We start from the raw sequence: 20,114 nt of genomic DNA, 5'->3' as shown, positions 1-20,114 counted from the left end.
CCTTTGTTTCAGCCCATCCCTTTGTTTCCCATAAGGAATACTTTTAGTTAATCTATAATCTATAGAAATGATGCTTATCACCGGCTTGCTGTCAATAAATATGTGGGTAAATCTCTGTTTGGGGTTCTCAGCTCTGAAGGCTGTGAGTCCCCTGATTTCCCACTCCACACTCTGTATTTCTGTGTGTGTGTCTTTAATTCCTCTAGCGCTGCTGGGTTAGGGTCTCCTCAACCAAGCTGGTCTCGGCAGTAGGTCCTGGACATGTAAAAAAAGGATTTCCATAAGGCCACATGACTACTATCCTATTGCTATGCTTGGGACATATCAAATTAGGTTGATGAAAGCCAAGTGTATCTGTAATATTGTTTGGGTGAGGCACCATAAACACAACGAGAAAGTACCTTTCTGTTGGCACGGGTTGTGCCCCAAATGAAGACCTTTTGGGGCATGTTGCCTTGGGGTAGTCCATCACAAATGGTCCCATCTTCTAGGGTCACCTCTGAGGAAAGGTTTGCATAAGGCATGAGAGCAAAAGGGCAACTGAACTAGACAGGCTGAAAAAAATTAAGAGCAGCATGCTGGTAATTTTTTACAGAAAAATCATGGCCTGAACACATCATTAACCAACAAACACTGTGATAATGGGTTTGGATATGCTCTAGGACCCTCAGAGTCCACTCTGCATGGAATGGCACCCAAGCAATAAACAGCAGGAACATGGCAGTCAGCTGGCACCAACCCACAGGGGCACATGGGGTCTGACACTGAACTCTGAAATCAACATGCTCCGAGGTGCCTGGGTAGTTGGTTCTTATACAATAACCATACAAGAAGTATCAGAATAAGACAGACTGTCAGGGCTTTTGAAAAATGAGTTCAGTTTTTTGTACACCAGACGAGGGAACTTACATGTGCGAAGATACTGAGTAGTTTGCTGAGTAGGTTTGCTTTTGGAGCAGTTCAGGGATGAAAGGAGTTTCAAAGTGGTAGAAAAGCATGGGCAGTTTCATGGTGGTTTTGTGTGCTGGAAATCACCACACTGGGTAGAGTAGAATGAGTTGGTGTGTATCTACACAATTGGTTACATAAATCCCATTGTTCCGTGGTCAGCAAAGAGTGACACACCAGTGTCTCTCAGAGGTAGTGGGTCTGTAACAACTCTGGCTAGTTTTAATAGCTGAAAGCAAACACAAGTTCAGTTTTGATATATCCTGGATTAGTGCTGTCGTAAATGAAAAGTGTTGCTTTTACAGAAGTGTAAAGCTTGATTGTTTGTCTGTTTGTTTGTTTGTTTTAAAGATGGAGTCTCACTCTGTAGCTGTTACCTAGGCAAGATCATAGCTCACTGTAACCATGAATTCCTGCGCGCAAGTGATCCTTCCTCCTCAGCATTCCCAGTAGCTAGGACTACAGAAATGCTACCACACCTAGCTAATTAAAAAAAAAACTTTTTTGTAGAGATGGGAACAATGTTGACCCACTATGTTGTCCCAGCAAGAGCATTTTATTTAAAGAATTTTTGGAATTGAAAAATCTCTTTTTAAAATGTCTCAGCTCAAAAACAGAACAGTGCTAGAGCCTGTATGTGGGTATTCATCTTTTATACAAGGGTTTGACAAGGTTTTCAGAGTGGAAAAAGGGGGCATTTCCTGTGGTGCAAAGATGACCCTCTTGAAATCCATAAAATGAATACCCTCCATGGAAACACTTGTACCTTCTCATCAAGTATACTGGGCAAGGAAAGGCATGACCCTGTGAGCCCCAAGAGACCTGGAGACCTGTGACCATTTCATTAGGGTCCAAAAAAACAAAATGCCAGACATTTTTTCTGGCTGGAGCTCAACACAGCTGATTTTAGTTCAGCTTACATCACACACTAGAAAGCATCTGGAAGAGGGAATGATCCTTTCTGTCCATCATCTTCTCCTCTGATTCCACTTTCTGTCTCCAAACAGGTAGAGAGACTTCTCCATCTTGAGAAATCATTCACTCAACAGCTTACCTTTTTAGGAATTTCTAATTCCACTTTCTCATCAACTTTCTCAATAAATGCAGATTCATTTCCTTTTCTCACACTCTCCTTTAAACCCTTTCAGTATAACTTCAGTCACCACCAATCTTGTATTAGTCTATTCTCACCCTGCTATAAAGACATAGCCGAGACTGGGTAATTTATAAAAGAAAGAGGTTTAATTGACTCACAGTTCCACATGGCTGGGGAGGCCTCAGGAAACTTACAATCATGACAGAAAGTGAGAGATAAGCAAAGGCATGTCTCACATGGCAGCAGGCAAGAGAGAGACAGAGAGGAAGAGCGTGTGAGTGAAGGAGAAAGAGTCCCTTATAAAACCATCAGCTCTCATGAGAACTCACTCAGTATGACGAGAACAGCATGGGGAAAACTGCCGATATGATTCAATCAGCTCCCACCAGGTCCCACCCTTAACACATGGGGATTATGCACATTACAATATGAGATGAGATTTGGGTGGAAACACAGAGTCAAATCATATCATTCTGCCTTCTGGCCCATCCCGAATCTCATGTCTTTTCACATTTCAAAACCAATCGTGCCTTCCCAACAATCCTCCAAAGTCTTAACACATTTCAGCACTAGCTCAAAAGTCCATAGTCCAAAGTCTCATCTGAATCAAGGCAAGCCCCTTCCCCCTATGAGCCTGTAAAATCAAAAGCAAGTTAGTAACTTCCAAGACACAATGGGGGTACAGAAATTGGGCAAATGTTCCCATTTCAAATGGGAGAAACTGGCCAAAAAAAGGGGGCTACAGGCCCCATGCAAGTCCAAAACCAGGCAGGGCAGTCATTAAATCTTAAAGCTCCAAAATAATCTCCCTTGACTTCATGTCTCACATCTAGGTCAAGGTGATGCCAGAAATGGGCTCCCACGGTCTCAGGCAGCTCCAGCCCTGTGGCTTTGCAGGGTAAAGCCCTCCTCCTGGCTGCCCTCAGAGGCTGGCATTGAGTGTCTGTGGCTTTTCCAGGCACAGGGTGCAAGCTATTGGATCTGCCCTTCTGGGTTCTGAAGGATTGTGGCCTTCTTCTCACAACTCCACTAGGCAATGCCCCAGTGGAGACTCTGTGTGGGGGCTCCAACCTCACATTACTTTACCACCCTGCTCTAGCAGAGGTTCTCTATAAGGGTTCCATCCATGCAGCAAACTTCTGCCTGGACATCCAAGCATTTCCTTACATTCTCTAAAATTTATGTGGAGGTTCCCAAACCTAAATTCTTATCTTCTGCGTACCCACAGGCCCAAAACCACATCGATGCTGCCAAGGCTTGAGGCTTGCACCCTCTGAAGCAATGGCCTGAGCTCTACCTTGGCCCCTTTTAGCCATGGCTGGAGCCACTGGGACACAGGGCACCAAGTCCTGAGGCTGCACACAGCAGGGGGGGCCTGGACCCAGTGCATGAAACCATTTTTCCTTCCTAGGCCTCCAGGCCTGTGATGGGAGGGTCTGCTGCAAAGGTCTCCAACATGCCCTGGAGCCATTTTCCCCATTGTCTTGGTGATTAACATTTGGCTCCTCCTTATTTATGCACATTTCTGTAGCCAGTATTTCTGCAGCTGGCTTGAATTTCTCCTCATAAAATGGGTTTTTCTTTTCTACCACATGGTCAGGCTGCAAATTTTCCAAACTTTTATGCTCTGCTTCCCTTTTAAACATAAGTTCCTATTTCAGATCATCTCTCTCAAGTTCATAGTTCCACAGATCTCTAGGGCAGGGGCAAAAATGCCACGAGTTTCTTTGCTAAAGCTTATCAAGAGTGACCGTTGCTCCAGTTCTCAACAGGTTCCTCATCTCCATCTGAGACTCAGCCTGGACTTCATTGTCCACAACGTTATCAGCATTTTGGTCAAAACCGTTCAACAAGTCTCCAGGAAGTTCCAAACTTTCCCACATCTTCCTGTCTTCTGAGCTCTCCAAACTGTTCCAGCCTCTGCCTGTTACCCAGTTCCAAGTCACTTCCACATTTTCAAGTATCTTCATAGCAGTACCCTACTCTCCATGACACCAATTTACTGCATTAGTCCATTCTCACACTGCTATAAAGACATACCCAAGACTGGGTAATTTATAAAGGAAAGAGCTTTAATTGACTCCAGTTCCTTGTGGCTGGAGGGGCCTCGGGAAACTTATAATCCTGGCGGAAGATGAGAGAGAGGCAAAGGATGTCTTACATGGCAGCAAGCAAGAAAGAGAGAGAGAGAGAGGAAGAGCTTGCAAGTGAAGGGATAAGGGCCCCTTAAAAAACCATCAGATCTCATAAGAACTCACTCACTATGATGAGATTAGGAGGTGGGAAACTGCCCTTATGATCCAATCACTTCCCACCATGTCCCATCCTCAACACGTAGGGATTATGGGGATTACAATTCAAGATGAGATTTGGTGGGGGACACAGAGCCAAATCATATTAAATCTAGTGTGACCTCATGTTGGGAAACAGTCAATGGACTCACTATTAAATACACTAGCCTGTTCTTTACCACACTCGAAAATTAGCCTTGTTAATGTGGAATTCTTAAGGGGCATAGCAAGAGTGACCTGTGCCACAGTTCCCAATTTGTTCTGCTCCATTGAGATGACAGTGAAGATTTGAGCCAATGTAGTTAACTCTAGAGAATATGTTCACATTGAAAAACTGGAAGAGAAAAGGAAAAAAAAAGGAGGTGTTGGAGAGGAGAATGGAAGCCTCAGCACTGATGGCCAAATAGGAACAGCTCCGGTCTGCAGCTCCCAGCATGATTAACACAGAAGAGGGGTGATTTCTGCATTTCCAACTGAGGTACCTGGTTCATCTCATTGGGACTGGTTGGATAGTGGGTGCAGCCCACTGAGGGCAAGCCAAAGCAGGGCAGGGCATCACCTCACCTAGGAAGTGCAAGAGGGTAAGGGATTTCCCTTTCCTAGACAACGAAAGCTGTGACAGACTGTACCTGGAAAAACGGGACTCTCCCACCCAAATACTGCTTTTTTCCCAAGGTCTTATAAACTGGCAGACAAGGAGATTCTCTCCCATGCCTGGCTCAGTGGCTCCCACACCCATGGAGCCTTGCTCACTGCTAGTGCAGCAGTCTGAGATTGAACTGTGAGGCGGCAGCCTGGCTGGGTGAGGGGCATCCGCCATTGCTGAGGCTTTAGTAGGTAAACAAAGCATCCAGGGAGCTCGAACTGAGCAGAGCTCACCTCAGCTCAGCAAGGCCTACTGCCTCTAAAGACTCCACCTCTGTGGGCAGGGCATATCTGAACAAAAGGCAGCAGACAACTTCTGAACACGTGGGGAACAGCAGACTTAACGTTCCTGTCTGACAGCTCTGAAGAGAGCACTGGTTCTCCCAGTATGGCATTTGAGCTCTGAGAATGGACAGACTGCCTCCTCAAGTGGGTCCCTGATCTCCGTGTAGCCTGACTGGGAAACACCTCCCAGTAGGGGCCAACAGACACCTCATATAGGCGGGTGCCCCTCTGGTATGAAGCTTCCAGAGGAAGGATCAGGCAGCAATATTTGCTGTTCTGCAATATTTGCTGTTCTGCAGCCTCCGCTGGTGATACTCAAGCAAACAGGTCTGGAGTGGACCTCCAGCAAACTCCAACAGACCTGCAGCTGAGGGACCTGACTGTTAGAAGGAAAACTAACAAACAGAAAGGAACAGCATAAACATCAACAAAAAGGACATCTACACCACAACCCCATCTGTAGGTCACCAATATCAAAGAACTAAGGTAGACAAAACCACAAAGATGGTGGGAAACTAGAGCAGAAAAGCTGAAAATTCTAAAAACCATAGTGCATCAGTGCATCTTCTCCTCCAAAGGATCGCAGCTCCTTGCTAGCAATGGAACAAAGCTGGAAGGAGAATGACTTTGATGAGTTGACAGAAGTAGGCTTCAGAAGTTTGGTAATAACAAACCTCGCCAAGCTAAAGGTGCATGTTCGAACCTATTGCAAGGAAGGTTGAACCTTGAAAAAAGGTTAGATGAATGGCTAACTAGAATAAACACTGTAGAGAAGACCTTAAATGACCTGATGGAGCTGAAAACCATGGCACAAGAACTTCGTGACACATGCACAAGCTTCAATAGCCGATTAGATCAACTGGAAGAAAGGGTATCAATGACTGAAGATCAAATTAATGAAATAAAGTGAGAAGACAAGGTTAGAGAAAAAAGAGTAAAAAGAAATGAGGAAAGCCTCGAAGACATATGGGACTATGTGAAAAGACCAAATCTACGTTTGATTGGTGTACCTGAAAGTGATGGGGAGAATGGAAACAAGTTGGAAAACACTCTTCAGGATATTATCCAGGAGAACTTCCCAAACTTAGCAAGGCAGGCCAACATTCAAATTCAGGAAATACAGAGAACACCACAAAGATACTCCTCGAGAAGAACAACTCCAAGACACATAATTGTCAGATTCACCAAAGTTGAAATGAAGGAAAAAATGTTAAGGGCAGCCAGAGAGAAAGGTCAGGTTACCCACAAAGGGAAGTCCATCAGACTAACAGCAGATCTCTGCAGAAACCCTACAAGACAGAAGAGAGTGGGGGCCAATATTCAACATTCTTAAAGAAAAGAATTTTCAACCCAGAAATTCATATGCAGCCAAACTAAGCTTCATAAGTGAAGGAGAAATAAAATCCTTTACAGACAAGCAAATGCTGAGAGATTTTGTCACCACCAGGCCTGCCTTACAAGAGCTCCTAAAGGAAGCACTAAACATGGAAAGACGCACCAGTACCAGCCACTGCAAAAACATGCCAAATTGTAAAGACTATCGATACTGTGAAGAAACTGCATCAATTAATGGGCAAAATAACCCGCTAACATCATAATGACAGGATCAAATTCACTCATAACAATATTTACCTTAAATGTAAATGGGCTAAATGCCGCAATTAAAAGATACAGACTGGCAAATTGGATAAAGAGTCAAGGCTCATCGGTGTGCTGTATTCAGGAGGCCCATCTCATGTGCAGAGACACACATAGGCTCAAAATAAAGGGATGGAGGAAGATCTACCAAACAAATGGAAAGCAAAAAAAAAAGCAGGGGTTGCAATCCTAGTCTCTGATGAAACAGACTTTAACAAAAATCAAAAGAGACAAAGAAGGCCATTACATAATGGTAAAGGGAGCAATTCAACAACAAGAGCTAACTATCCTAAATATATATGCACCCAATACAGGAGCACCTAGATTCATAAAGCAAGTTCTTAGAGACCTACATAGAGACTTAGACTCCCACACAATAATAATGAGAGACTTTAACGTCCCACTGTCAATATTAGACAGATCAACAAGACAAAAGGTTAACAAGGATATCCAGGACCTGAACTCAGCTCTGCATCAAGCAGACCTAATAGACATCTACAGAACTCTCCACCCCAAGTCAACAGAATATACATTCTTCTCAGCACCACACCACACTTATTCTAAAATTGACCATATGATTGGAAGTAAAGCACTCCCCAGCAAATGTAAAATAATAGAAATCACAACAAACTGTCTCTCAGACCACAGTGCAGTCAAATTAGAACTCTGGATTAAGAAACTCACTCAAAATCGCACAACTGCATGGAAACTGAACAACCTGCTCCTGAATGACTACTGGGTAAATAACGAAGTGAAGGCAGAAATAAAGATGTTCTCTGAAACCAATGAGAACAAAGACACAACGTACCAGAATCTCTGGGACACATTTAAATCAGTGTGTAGAGGGAAATTTATAGCATTAAATCTCCACAGGAGAAAGCAGGAAAGATCTAAAATCTACACGCTAACATCACAAATAAAAGAACTAGATAAGCAAGAGCAAACAAATTCAAAAGCTAGCAGAAGGGAAGAAATAACTAAGATCAGAGCGGAACTGAAAGAGATAGAGACACAAAAAAACCTTCAAAAAAATCAATGAATCCAGGAGCTGGTTTTTTGAAAAGATCAAGAAAATTGATAGATCGCTGACAAGACTAATAAAGAAGAAAAGAGAGAAGAATCAAATAGATGCAATAAAAAATAGTAAAGGCGATATCACCACTGATCCCACAGAAATACAAACTACTATCAGAGAATACTATAAATACATCTACACAAATAAACTAGAAAATCTAGAAGAAATGGATAAATTCCTGGACACATACACCCTCTCAAGACTAAAGCAGGAAGAAGTTGAATTTCTGAATAGACCAACAGCAGGCTCTGAAATTGAGGCAATAATTAATAGCCTACCAACCAAAAAAAGTCCAGGACCAGATGGATTCACAGCCGAATTCTTTTTTTTTATTATTATTATTATACTTTTTTAGGGTACATGTGCACAACGTGCAGGTTTGTTACATATGTATACATGTGCCATGTTGGTGTGCTGCACCCATTAACTCGTCATTTAACATTAGGTATATCTCCTAATGCTATCCCTCCCCGCTCCCCCCATCCCACAACAGGCCTCGGTGTGTGGTGTTCTCCTTCCGCATAGCCGAATTCTACCAGAGAGGTACAAACAGGAGCTGGTACCATTCCTTCTGAAACTATTCCAATCAATAGAAAAAGAGGGAATCCTCCCTAACTCATTTTATGAGGCCAGCATCGTCCTGATACCAAAGGTTGGCAGGGACACAACAAAAAAAGAAAATTTTAGACCAATATCCCTGATGAACATCAATGCAAAAATCCTCAATAAAATTCTGGCAAACCAAATCCAGCAGCACATCAAAAACTTATCCACCACGATCAAGTCGGCTTCATCCTTGGGATGCAAGGCTGGTTCAACATATGCAAATCAATAAATGTAATCCATCACATAAACAGAACCAATGACAAAACCACATGATTATTTCAACAGACACAGAAAAGGCCTTCAACAAAATTAAACATCTCTTCATGCTAAAAACTCGCAATAAACTAGGTATTGATGGAACATATCTCAAAATAATAAGAGCTATTTATGACAAACCCACAGCCAATATCATACTGAGTGGGCAAAAACTGGAAGCATTCCCTTTGAAAACTGGCACAAGACAAGGATGCCCTCTCTCACCACTCCTACTCAACATACTGTTGGAAGTTCTGGCCAGGGCAATCAGGCAAGAGAAAGAAATAAAGAGTATTGAATTAGGAAAAGAGGAAGTCAAATTGTCCCTGTTTGCAGATGACATGATTGTATATTTAGAAAACCCCATCATCTCAGCCCAAAATCTCCTTAAGCTGATAAGCAACTTCAGCAAAGTCCCAGGATACAAAATCAATGTGCAAAAATCACAAGCATTCCTGTACACCAATAACAGACAAACAAAGCCAAACCATGAATGAACTCCCATTCACAATTGCTACAAAGAGAATAAAATACCTAGGAATCCAACTTAAAAGGGATGTGAAGGACCTCTTCAAGGAGAACTACAAACCACTGCTCAACGAAATGAAAGAGGACACAAAGAAATGGAAGAACATTCCATGCTCATGGATAGGAAGAATCAGTATCATGAAAATGGCCATACTGCCCAAGGTAATTTATAGATTCAATGCCATCCCCATCAAGCTACCAATGACTTCACAAAATTGGAAAAAACTACTTTAAAGTTCATATGGAATCAAAAAAGAGCCCGCATTGCCAAGATAATCCTAACCAAAAAAAAAACAAAACTGGAGGCATCATGCTACCTGACTTCAAACTGTACAACAAGGCTACAGTAACAAAACAGCATGGTGCTGGTACCAAAACAGATATATAGACCAATGGAGCAGAACAGTGGGCTCAGAAATAACACCACACATCTACAACCATTGGATCTTTGACAAACCTGACAAAAACAAGCAATGGGGAAAGGATTCCTCATTTAATAAATGGTGCTGGGAAAACTGGCCATATGTAGAAAGATGGAACTGGATCCCTTCCTTATGCCTTATACAAAAATTAATTCCAGATGGATTAAAGACTCAAATATTAGACCTAAAACCATAAAAATCCTAGAAGAAAACCTAGGCAATATCATTTAGGACATAGGCATGGGCCAGGACTTCATGACTAAAACACCAAAAGCAATGGCAACAAAAGCCAAAATAGACAAATGGGATCTAATTAAACTAAAGAGCTTCTCCACAGCAAAAGAAACTACCATCAGAGTGAACAGGCAACCTACAGAATGGGAGAAAATTTTTGCAATCTACCCATCTGACAAAGGGCTAATATCCAGAATCTACAAAGAACTCAAACAAATTTATAAGAAAAAAAACAAACAACCCCATCAAAAAGTGGGCAAAGGATATGAACAGACACTTCTTAAAAGAAGACATTTATGCAGCCAACAGACACATGAATAAATGCTCATCATCACTGGTCATCAGAGAAATGCAAATCAAAACCACAATGAGATACCATCTCACGCCAGTTAGAATGTGATCATTAAAAAGTCAGGAAACAACAGATGCTGGAGAGGATGTGGAGAAATAGGAACACTTTTACACTGTTGATGGGAGTGTAAATTAGTTCAACCATTGTGGAAGACAGTGTGGTGATTCCTCAAGGATCTAGAACTAGAAATACCATTTGACGCAGCCATACAATTACTGGGTATATACGCAAAGGATTATAAATGATACTACTCTAAGGACACATGCACACGTATGTTTACTGTGGCACTATTCACAATAGCCAAGACCTGGAACCAATCCAAATGTCCACCAATGATAGACTGGATTAAGAAAATGTGGCATGTATACACCATGGAATACTATGCAGCCATTAAAAAGGATGAGTTCATGTCCTTTGCAGGGAGGTAGACAAAGCTGTAAACCATCATTCTCAGCAAACTATCACATGGACAGAAAACCAAACACCGCATGTTCTCACTCATAGGTGGGAATTGAACAATAAGAACACTGGACACAGGCCGGGAAACATCACACGCCGGGGCCTGTTGGGGGGTGCAGGACTCGGGGAGGGATAGCATTAGGAAAAATACCTAATGTAAATGATGAGTTGATGGGTGCAGGAAACCAACATGGCACATGTATACCTATGTATCAAACCTGCAATTTGTACACAAGTACCCTAGAACTTAAAGTATAATAAAAAAAAAAAAAAGAAAAACTAGAAGGGCAAGAGTCACTATTTAAATGCCATCCCACTTTTCAACATTTTTACAAATCTAAATAAACACGTATTTTATAATTGAATAACTACATTGCATAAGGGGGAAAACCACCAATAAAAAAAACATGTCATTTGATCAAAAAGAAAAATGAAGCTTAGAGTCTTTTGCAATAATACCTACGTTAATAAAAAAGGTACAGAAATAAGAATACAAAAGGATGTAAAGTCAAGGAAGTTCATATACATTCAGTGAATATGACATAAAAAGGCTGATTCTCTCACGACGTACATGGCACAGCAAGGAATAAGAAACAATATTCAGGTCCCAGAGTACCATTTCAACGAAACCCAAATATTCTGGATTAATGAAAGCTGCATCTGAAATTTTTGGTAAAGGAGTAGATCCCACTATAGAAACCTGGAGTGGAATAGGGTGGGTTTGGTGATGTGATGAGCCTCTCCTGGGAAATGCTTCCCTTCTTGGACACATGTCCATTCATCACTGTCCTCAGCTTCACTGGGCTTATAGATTCACAGTCTTATCTCCTCCCTAGCCCCTTCCACCATTTCTTGATAATTTCAGCATTCCAAGTAGAAGAATCATTTGAGATGCAACCATCACTGTGCCTTCCGAACTCTGAGATGTCCTCACATCATGCACCAGACCCCAAATCCTGACCAGAAAATCTCTTGACAGCACAGATCCCTGTCTGGAAACTGAACTTCGTGTGTCATTCTCTAGTCACAGACATCCATCCCAACTTCATTGCCCCACTTCCACTGAGTCAACCTCTTTGACACTTCTATTTCCTGTGAGTGCCTACGTCTCCTGTGGTCACCTCTCTATCTCTCACAGACGGGACCACTAAAAATTGTCATGTCAACAATTGTAATTTACTGTTGCATCATCTTTCCTCCGAAAATCATGCAAGCAAAAAATCCAGGATGGATCAGCTCCAAATGTAGTGTCCCTGCTCCTGCCGAGCTGAAGGACATGCACAGTCATGAAGATGGTGCCTTTACAAACCAACAGTCTCTATGAGTCACACCAGTCCTTGTCCATCCTTTTACAAACATTCGTGTCTACTTCTTCTTCCTCTCAGTGACCATTTAAAACCTGAAATACGCTACTAGAGACCCCTTAACAGTTTATCTCACTGAAGGCTATTACGACAACGAGCAGGAGAAATGAAATCTTTGGAAAGATAAGTAAATATGGAAGCAATTGTAAGTAAATACATTTTTTTAAAAAGTGTTTTGCCTGGAACATTGATTGGATGAAGGCACCAATACAGACCTGAGATAGTGGCTTCCTGTTGGCACAGTTGATGCCCCCAATGAAGACCATGTTGGGCATGATTGGCCTGGGGTAGTCCATCACAAAGTCCCCTCGGAACAGCCACACAGATGCATGGCTGAGAATATCCACCACTGACACCTCTCTCTGAAAAAGCTCAGAAGCAAGGCTTGCATAAGGAGCAGAAAAAGCATGACAAATGTAGGACAGGGCCAGAGGGTAGAGCATGTTCTTGACCCTTTGCAGGAATGTCATGTGGTCCGAATTGGTTGTTAGTAATCTAGGAATATAGGAGGAAGGGTTTGGACACCGTGTGCCCTTAAAGTCTAAATCACATGGAATGTTCCTCAAAAAATATACAGTAGGAATCGACAGGTACTTAGCCAGCACCGCCGCGCAGAGGTTAACGGGGTCTGTTAAAACTACATCAAAGGAAATAGCATTCAGGTGCCTGATCAGGGCCTCATTATGTAGTAGCTCCACACAAGACCTATGATAGACCAAAGACATATTGTTCAACATTGCCATACTTCTGAAAAATTTCTTCAGAAAATGTTCTGTTTCAAAGTACAGTTGAGTGTGGCCCAGCACATGGCGATCAAATTCATCCTGGGTCCACAAAACGGCATAGGTTGTTAGAGTGAAAAAGTTCTCTTCTTTGATGTGCATATTCACCTCTGGGGTGAGGACCACCGCCTGGTGGCCTCTGGCATGGAGCTCCCGCAAGGCCTCCCGCATGCTGAGCCAGTGGCTGCCATCAGTGGGCACCACCAACACCTTTCCACTCTCAGCCCAGGACTGGACACTGAGGAGGAGCAGCAGTCCTGTGGCCAGCCGCCGCAGGGGAATCTGGAGTCCTGTGGCCATCTCAGCAGAAGCCACCGACAGCTGACTGTCCACCCCACACTGTGCCTCCTACATTTGCTTTCTTCATCTTAATTACCTTGTCACTGAGCCACTTAGCAAATCAACATGTAATTGGAAGACAGAGTGCCCTCCTCTAGTTAATTATTAACCATTAATCTATCATTGTTTTTCACTGTGGGCCCCACCCTGGAAAAGACCGATCACGACTATCTTGAAAAACTCATCTGACCCTGTGCTCACTCTGGGGAACATCCAAGTTCAAGCTTTTGTTTCTCATCCAATTCCCAACAGAATGCTGTGAACACCCATTTCATGTCACTGCCTCCTACTTCTCTGTTAACCATGTTTATCAGGCAGCAGCTGAGGTCTGAGGAGTCACCATTGCCCTAGTCCCCAGTCATATGCTCTCTGCTGGATGTGACCCTATTTGCTAAACCTTGAAACTTTCTTATCATGTATGAGTAACACAGCACATCCAAAAAACACAACATTGCTAAGCCAGCTTTTTCTGAACAGCCTGGAGGCTGGCTATGTGGTTTTGGTCATTTTTCACACCAGGATATTTCTTGTAAGGATCACAGAGGACTCTCTCTGAAGTGGCTGTCAATATAAAAAAAGCTGCGGGGAGGCTGAGCTCAAGATGTGATGATCAGATTCTTGGAAAGGCTTTGTTGAGGATTCTCCATCTACACCATGGAAGAAGAGGTGCTGCTGTCTAAAGCACACATGGGCAAGACAACCCTAGCAAGGACCCACGGTGGGTTCAGGGAGCTCCTGCTCACCAAGGGACCGGGGGAGCTGGAGCCTGGCCTCAGATCTTGCACAGTCTGAATTCCTCTTCTGAATGCCAAAGGCTCCAGTCTTCTGCAAGTCTGCTTAGAGACTGAAGTGTCCATGCATCAAGGCCTTTATTTCATCCTGAAGATTATGGTCAGGCTTTTCTCCAAGCCAATCCAGCACCAAGTTCTGATAAGAATGGTTCCTCCAGAACAGAACGGGCTGCATAATTTGTGGGGGCCCTAGTTCAATTTCAAGACAGAGAATTAAATGTGTGCCTTTCTAAAGGAGAGACCCTGAGCACTCACAAGGGCCTCAAGCCTAATAAGGCTCATCCTACTCCAGAAAGTCACTCCTACATGTGCTGTGCTCGCAAGATTGCTGATGCCACCTTGTCCTGGTCACCTCAGGATGATGTGGGCAGGCTCTCTGGGCTGTGCACACTTTCTATCTCACTTCCTCTGTGTCTTCTTGCCTGGCCGTGTCTGCCATTGCTGGTGAGGCTGAGGCTTCCCTTAGGGAGGAAATTACTCCCATTAGAAATCCACATTGATAACAGATTCCACCTTTGGACAGAACCCATGGGACAGGCAGTGAATGGAAGCATCTACCAGGGGGACACCCAGCTCAAGGGCAGCACACACAGGATGGCACAGAGAAGGAGGGTCTGCAAGGGCTTTGGGAACTCTCCAGTAGAGGATGATTCCTGGGGATTCGTAAGGACATAGAGCACTAGAAAGGGATTCTCAGATGTGGGTGCAACATCTCAGCCTCTGAACTATTCCTCCAACCCCCTTAAAACTATATGCTTCCTAAGCACCCTCCTGATGAGCCCAGGTGACGGGTGGAACACACCTGGTAGTGTGCTCTTCCCACATTCATGGGCTCCCACGTTCTACCTCCAAGTAGTAGTGTTTTATTTAGACAGTGAAGTCATCTGATTTCTTGTCACATGTCTGGGACTCCCAGACCCTGGGGAGGCCCATGTACCTTGGAAGATGGTGGTACTCCAGAGACCTAGGGGCCCTAAGGATAGCAGAACTATGGGAAGGGAGGAGCTCCTGGTGCCTGAGAAACAGGAGGAGCTGCCCAAGGCATCAGCTTCCAGGATCTGGAGATGAGGAGGAGTCTGGGCTGCACAGATATACTTGGAGCCATCCGCATATGTGGAAGCCATGGGTGTCAGTAAGGTCACCCCAGCAAAGTCCAGAGACAGAAAAAAGCATCCTGAAAGACTGACCTGTGTGGTCTTGTTCCCCTCTGCCAATCTCACAGACCTAAACATACAAATTGGAATTCTTTAACGTTTGTAGGAGAACACAGAAACTAATCTTCACATCTTGGGGTAAAGATTCCTTAGGGTACAAAAACAACAAATGATAAAACTTTGCTAGAATTAACCCCATCAAAATCTAAAACTTTTGCTCTTTGAAAGGTATTGTTTTTTAAAAATGAAAAAAGGAAGATCAGGAAAAAAGGAGATAATTGAATGGTAAGCTAATAGCTCTGAAGCCTGGAGAATAGAAGACTATGGAGGACAGGAACAAAAATTAAATTTAAATGGCCGAATAGAGGAAAACCTCCAAGCCTTAAATAAGATGTGGGTTTCACTTTAAGCTTAGTGTCTGTGGTAGGCAGAATCACAGCCCCACAGAAGTATCTACATTGTACTTCCTCAAACCCGGGAACATGTTCCTTTACAGGTGGAAGAGATTTCACAGATATAATTAAATTAAGAGTTTTAAGATGGGGAGATTGTCCTGGGTATCTGGGCAGGACAATGTAATCACAAGGGCTCTTACAAGTGAAGGAGACAGGCGTAAGAGTGGGATACTTGAAGATGCTGCACTGCATCTCCCTAAAAGTGGAAAAGTACCATGAAATTCCAATATTAATAGGAAAAAGGAAATTTCTGTTAAATAAATGAGCTTACATTCAATGGAAAGAATAAGATTAAGAATGGACAGAATCAGAATGCTGACATCAAAAGAAACTATGAGATTGAAGCAATTTTGGTTTTTGTTGTGTTTTAAATAAATAAATAAAAAAACCACAGGTGCTGAAACTCCTGAGCTCAATGATCCTCCCACCTGAGCCTCCCAAGTACCTGGGACCACAGGTGCATGCCACTGCACCCAGCTTTTCATATTGGAGTTTTAAAAAATGTTTTCTAAACTTTTTAAACAAGATTTCCACATGCCAAAGAAATTTTTATTTTTTTGAAATAGGGCCTCACTCTGTCACTTAGGCTGGAGTGAGGTGGCGTGAACATGGCACACTGCAGCCTCCACCTCCTGGGATCAAGTGATCCTCCTGCCTCAGCCTCCTGAGTAGCTGGGACCACAGGTGTGTGCCATCACACCTGGATAATTTTTTGATTTTTTGTAGAGATGGAGTCTCAGCACATTTCCCAGGCTGCTCTCAGACTCCTGGGCTCAAACAGTCCTCCTGCATCAGTCTCCCAAAGGGCTGAAATTACAGGTGTGAGCCACCTACCTGCCTACAAATCATTTTCAAATTAAAAGAGATGGGGAATTAAAAAAAAACATCGGAGTAGCAATACTGGTATTTGATAAAATGGATTTTAAGGATTATTATTTAATGATAACAGCAAACTATGTGAAGAAAATTTAAGTCTCAAACCTACATGCACCAATCTAATCACTATGTATAAAGCAAAACCTATTCAAGAGCCAAAATATAACTGGAGCAGAATTTGTTATGTAAGGGGATTTTTTAAAAAGACATCCTTCCCAGAATTGGGCAGGTTCAGTAGAGGGTTTTTTAAAAAATAAAAAAATTGGCCCAGTGTGGTGGCACACGCCTGTAATCCCAGCACTTTGGGAGGCCGAGGCGAGTGAATCACTAGAGGTCAGGAGTTTGAGACCAGCCTGACCAACATGATGAAAGCCCATCTCCACAAAAAATATATATATAAAAAAAATTAGCTGAGCATGGTACTGTCCCAGCTACTTGGGAGGCTGAGGCAGGAGAATCAGTTGAACCTGGGAGGTGGAGGTTGCAATGAGCCGAGATCCCATCACTGCACTCCAGCCTGGGAAACAGAGTGTGACTCCTTCTCAAAAAAGAAAAACAAATTCAAAAGATAGAATTTTAGTTGTGTCCATGGAACATTTGTAAACATTGAACATATGGTAGTCACTAACTACATATGACTATTGAGCACTTGAAATGTGGCTATTCCAAATTGAGATATGCTGTGTCAGATATATGCTAGATTTTGAAGACTTAACAAGAAAAAACTATGTCAAATAGTTAAGTCATAATCTTATATTGAATATATGTTGAAAGGATAATATTTGTGATATGTCTGGTTAAACAATGCATTAGTAAAATTAATTTCAGCGGTTTCTTTTTGCTGGTTTCTAACATGCCCACTAGAAAAGTTTAAATTATGTATGTGGCTTAAATTATATTTCTATTGGACAATTCTGCATTAGACCATCAAAGTAACCTATTAAGAATTTTTTAAGTAGTGTCTTCATAAGAAACATTCTTATTATAATACGAAATAACTAGAAAAAATAAGAGGGAGATGACTACAAAATTATTAACGATATCAGAATTAGGTAACAGCTTTATACACAGTCACTGCGTCAAAGGAGAAATTTAAAAACTGATATTTAAATTATCTAAAAGCAATGAAAAGAACAGCAATTTTTACTAAAACCTAAGTAAAAGAAATCTTTTACTCGAGCCCTCAATGCTTCATTAAGAAAAATCAAATGTAAAGAAGTGTAATAGTCCTCTAACGAAGTTGCAAAAGCAGCTACAAATCAACCAAAAGAAACTAGGATGAAATCATTAAGGCAAAAATAAGCTGCAATTAATGCAACAGAAAATGAAACAGTAAAAAGAATATACAAATTTCACAGTTATTTCTTTGAGAAGAACAATCAAATAATTCAACCTATCCATAAACTTTAAATCAAGGAGAAAGAGAGGGAGAAAAAGCGTAAGATTTCAACTTTGGTCTTGTATATTTGTAGAAAAATTTCAAATCTAAGGGTCAACCAAACCAAGTAAGTAAGGGTGACAAAATAACAAAGGAAATTAATGTAATAAAAATGATAATGGTATGCCTATCACAGATAATACATGATAAAGATTTTGGTGTAAATGATCTTTCATGCACTCAGTAAATTGGCACGAACATGGCAAAGGTCTCCAGGTGACACATCTTGTCCTGCAGGAGTCTTTTAAACTCTACTAATGATGATGATAGCTCTTCCTCTAAGAGGCCTAAGGTGATCTGTGAAAATTCTTCTTCATTCACTTGACCCAGAAACACCACAAAATCATGCAATTCAAGAGGTTTCAGTTTTCCTGTTCACTTAAAGGACATTCATGAAACTACCCAGGCCATCAATGTATGCATATACAAAGAGCCACCAAGTGTCTGAAGGATGTCACTTTATGGAAGCAGTGTGTACCATTTCGATGTTGCAGTGGAGGGGCTGGCAAGTGTGCCCAGGGCCGAACAGTGAGGCTGGACACAAGGTTGGTGGCCCAAATAGGGTGCTGGATTTTTGCTGCACATGCTTTAAAATGCAGAGAATAATGCTGAATATAAGAATTTAGATGTAGATTCTCTCATCATTAAGCTTAACCAAGTAAACAAAGTATCCAAGATGAGCCATGTGTCTTGCAGAGCTCATTATCGGATTAACCCTTACATGACCCCCCGCTGCCACATCAAGATGATCTTTACTGATAAGGAACAAATTGTTCCTAAACCTGAGGATGAGGTTGCACAGAAGAAAAAGATATCCCAGAAGAAACTGAAGAAAAAAAATACCTATAGCTCTAGAATAAATTCAGCATAAAATAAATGCAATTAAACTAAAATAATAAGAATGATAACAGATAATATTTATTGGGTGCTCACTATAACAACATTAAAATCACAATGCTTAGGGTACCTGTCCTAGGTCACATAGCTAGAAAAATGAGAGCGAAGATTTGAGCCAGTGCAGTTCAGTCTAGAGAATATATTCTTAGTGAAAAACCAGAGGAAAAGAGCCACAATCACTATTCAAATGCCTTCCTAATTTTCCACATTTTAACAAATCTGAAGAACATATATATTTTTTACAATTCAGTAACTACATTGCATAAGGGGAAAAGAAAATCAGTAGAACAAATATCTTGTGGTTTGATCAAAAACAATAAAGTTTAGTGTCCTTTGCAATAGTACCTACACCAATAAAAAGAAGTACAGAAAAAAGAATACAAAGGACCTAAACTCATGGAAGTTCATATAAATTCAGTGAATATGACAAAAAAGGGCTCAATTCTCTCACAAGAAAGATGGCTCCCTCACTGGGCTTGGTGGCTCGTGCCTGTAATCCCAGCACTTTGGGAGGCTGAGGCGGGCAGATCACATGAGGTCAGGAGTTCAAGACCAGCCTGGCTAACATGGTGAAACCTCATCTCTACTAAAAAAAAAAAAAAAAAAAAAAAAAATGCCAGGAGCAGTGGCACATGCCTGCAGTCCCAGTTACTCAGGAGACTGAGACAGGAGAATCTCTTAAACCTGGGAGGTGGAGGTTGCAGTGAGCTGAGACCGGGCCACTGCCCTCCAGCCTGGGCAACAGAGCGAGGCTCAGTCTCAAGAAAAAAAAAAAAGGTTGGCTCCCTCAATGGATTAAGAAACCAAATTCATTGGTGTGTGAATTTGGTTTTTCACATCCCAGAGTACTATTTCAATGAAACCCAAATATTCTGTATTAATGAAAGCCACCTCTGAAATTTTTGGAAAAAGACTAGATCCCACTATAGAAACTTGGAGTGGGATAGGGTGGGTTTGGTGATGTGCTCAGCCCCTCCAGAGAAACCCTTCCCTTCTTGGACACATGTCCATTCATCACTGGTCCCAACTTCACTGGGCTTATAGATTCACAGTCTTATCTTCTCCCTAGTCCATTCCACTCACTCTTGATAATTTCAGCATTCCAAGTAGAAGATCCTTTTGACATGCAACCATCACCGTACCTTCCAAAAACTACAATGTCCCCACATCATACACCAGACCCC

General features: G+C 42.1%; 1 protein-coding gene across 4 annotated transcripts in view; it reads right to left on the bottom strand.

The window, feature by feature from the left end:
* LOC129032058 (UDP-glucuronosyltransferase 1-6) overlaps nt 1-20,114 on the bottom strand; it is an 82,829-nt gene that overhangs the window by 19,570 nt on the left and 43,145 nt on the right. The window contains exon 1 of one of the 4 annotated variants that reach the window (XM_054479029.1): nt 12,414-13,365. The exons of the other annotated variants lie outside the window; for them this stretch is intronic. Coding sequence (XP_054335004.1) covers nt 12,414-13,280 — 867 coding nt within the window. The 5' untranslated portion in view covers nt 13,281-13,365. Of the gene's footprint in view, nt 1-12,413; nt 13,366-20,114 lie in introns of those variants that run through there. 4 annotated transcript variants of the gene reach the window in all.

This window comes from Pongo pygmaeus, chromosome 11, assembly GCF_028885625.2.
Source record: "Pongo pygmaeus isolate AG05252 chromosome 11, NHGRI_mPonPyg2-v2.0_pri, whole genome shotgun sequence".
NCBI lineage: Eukaryota > Metazoa > Chordata > Mammalia > Primates > Hominidae > Pongo > Pongo pygmaeus.
This window is presented reverse-complemented; position numbering and strand designations above follow the sequence as displayed.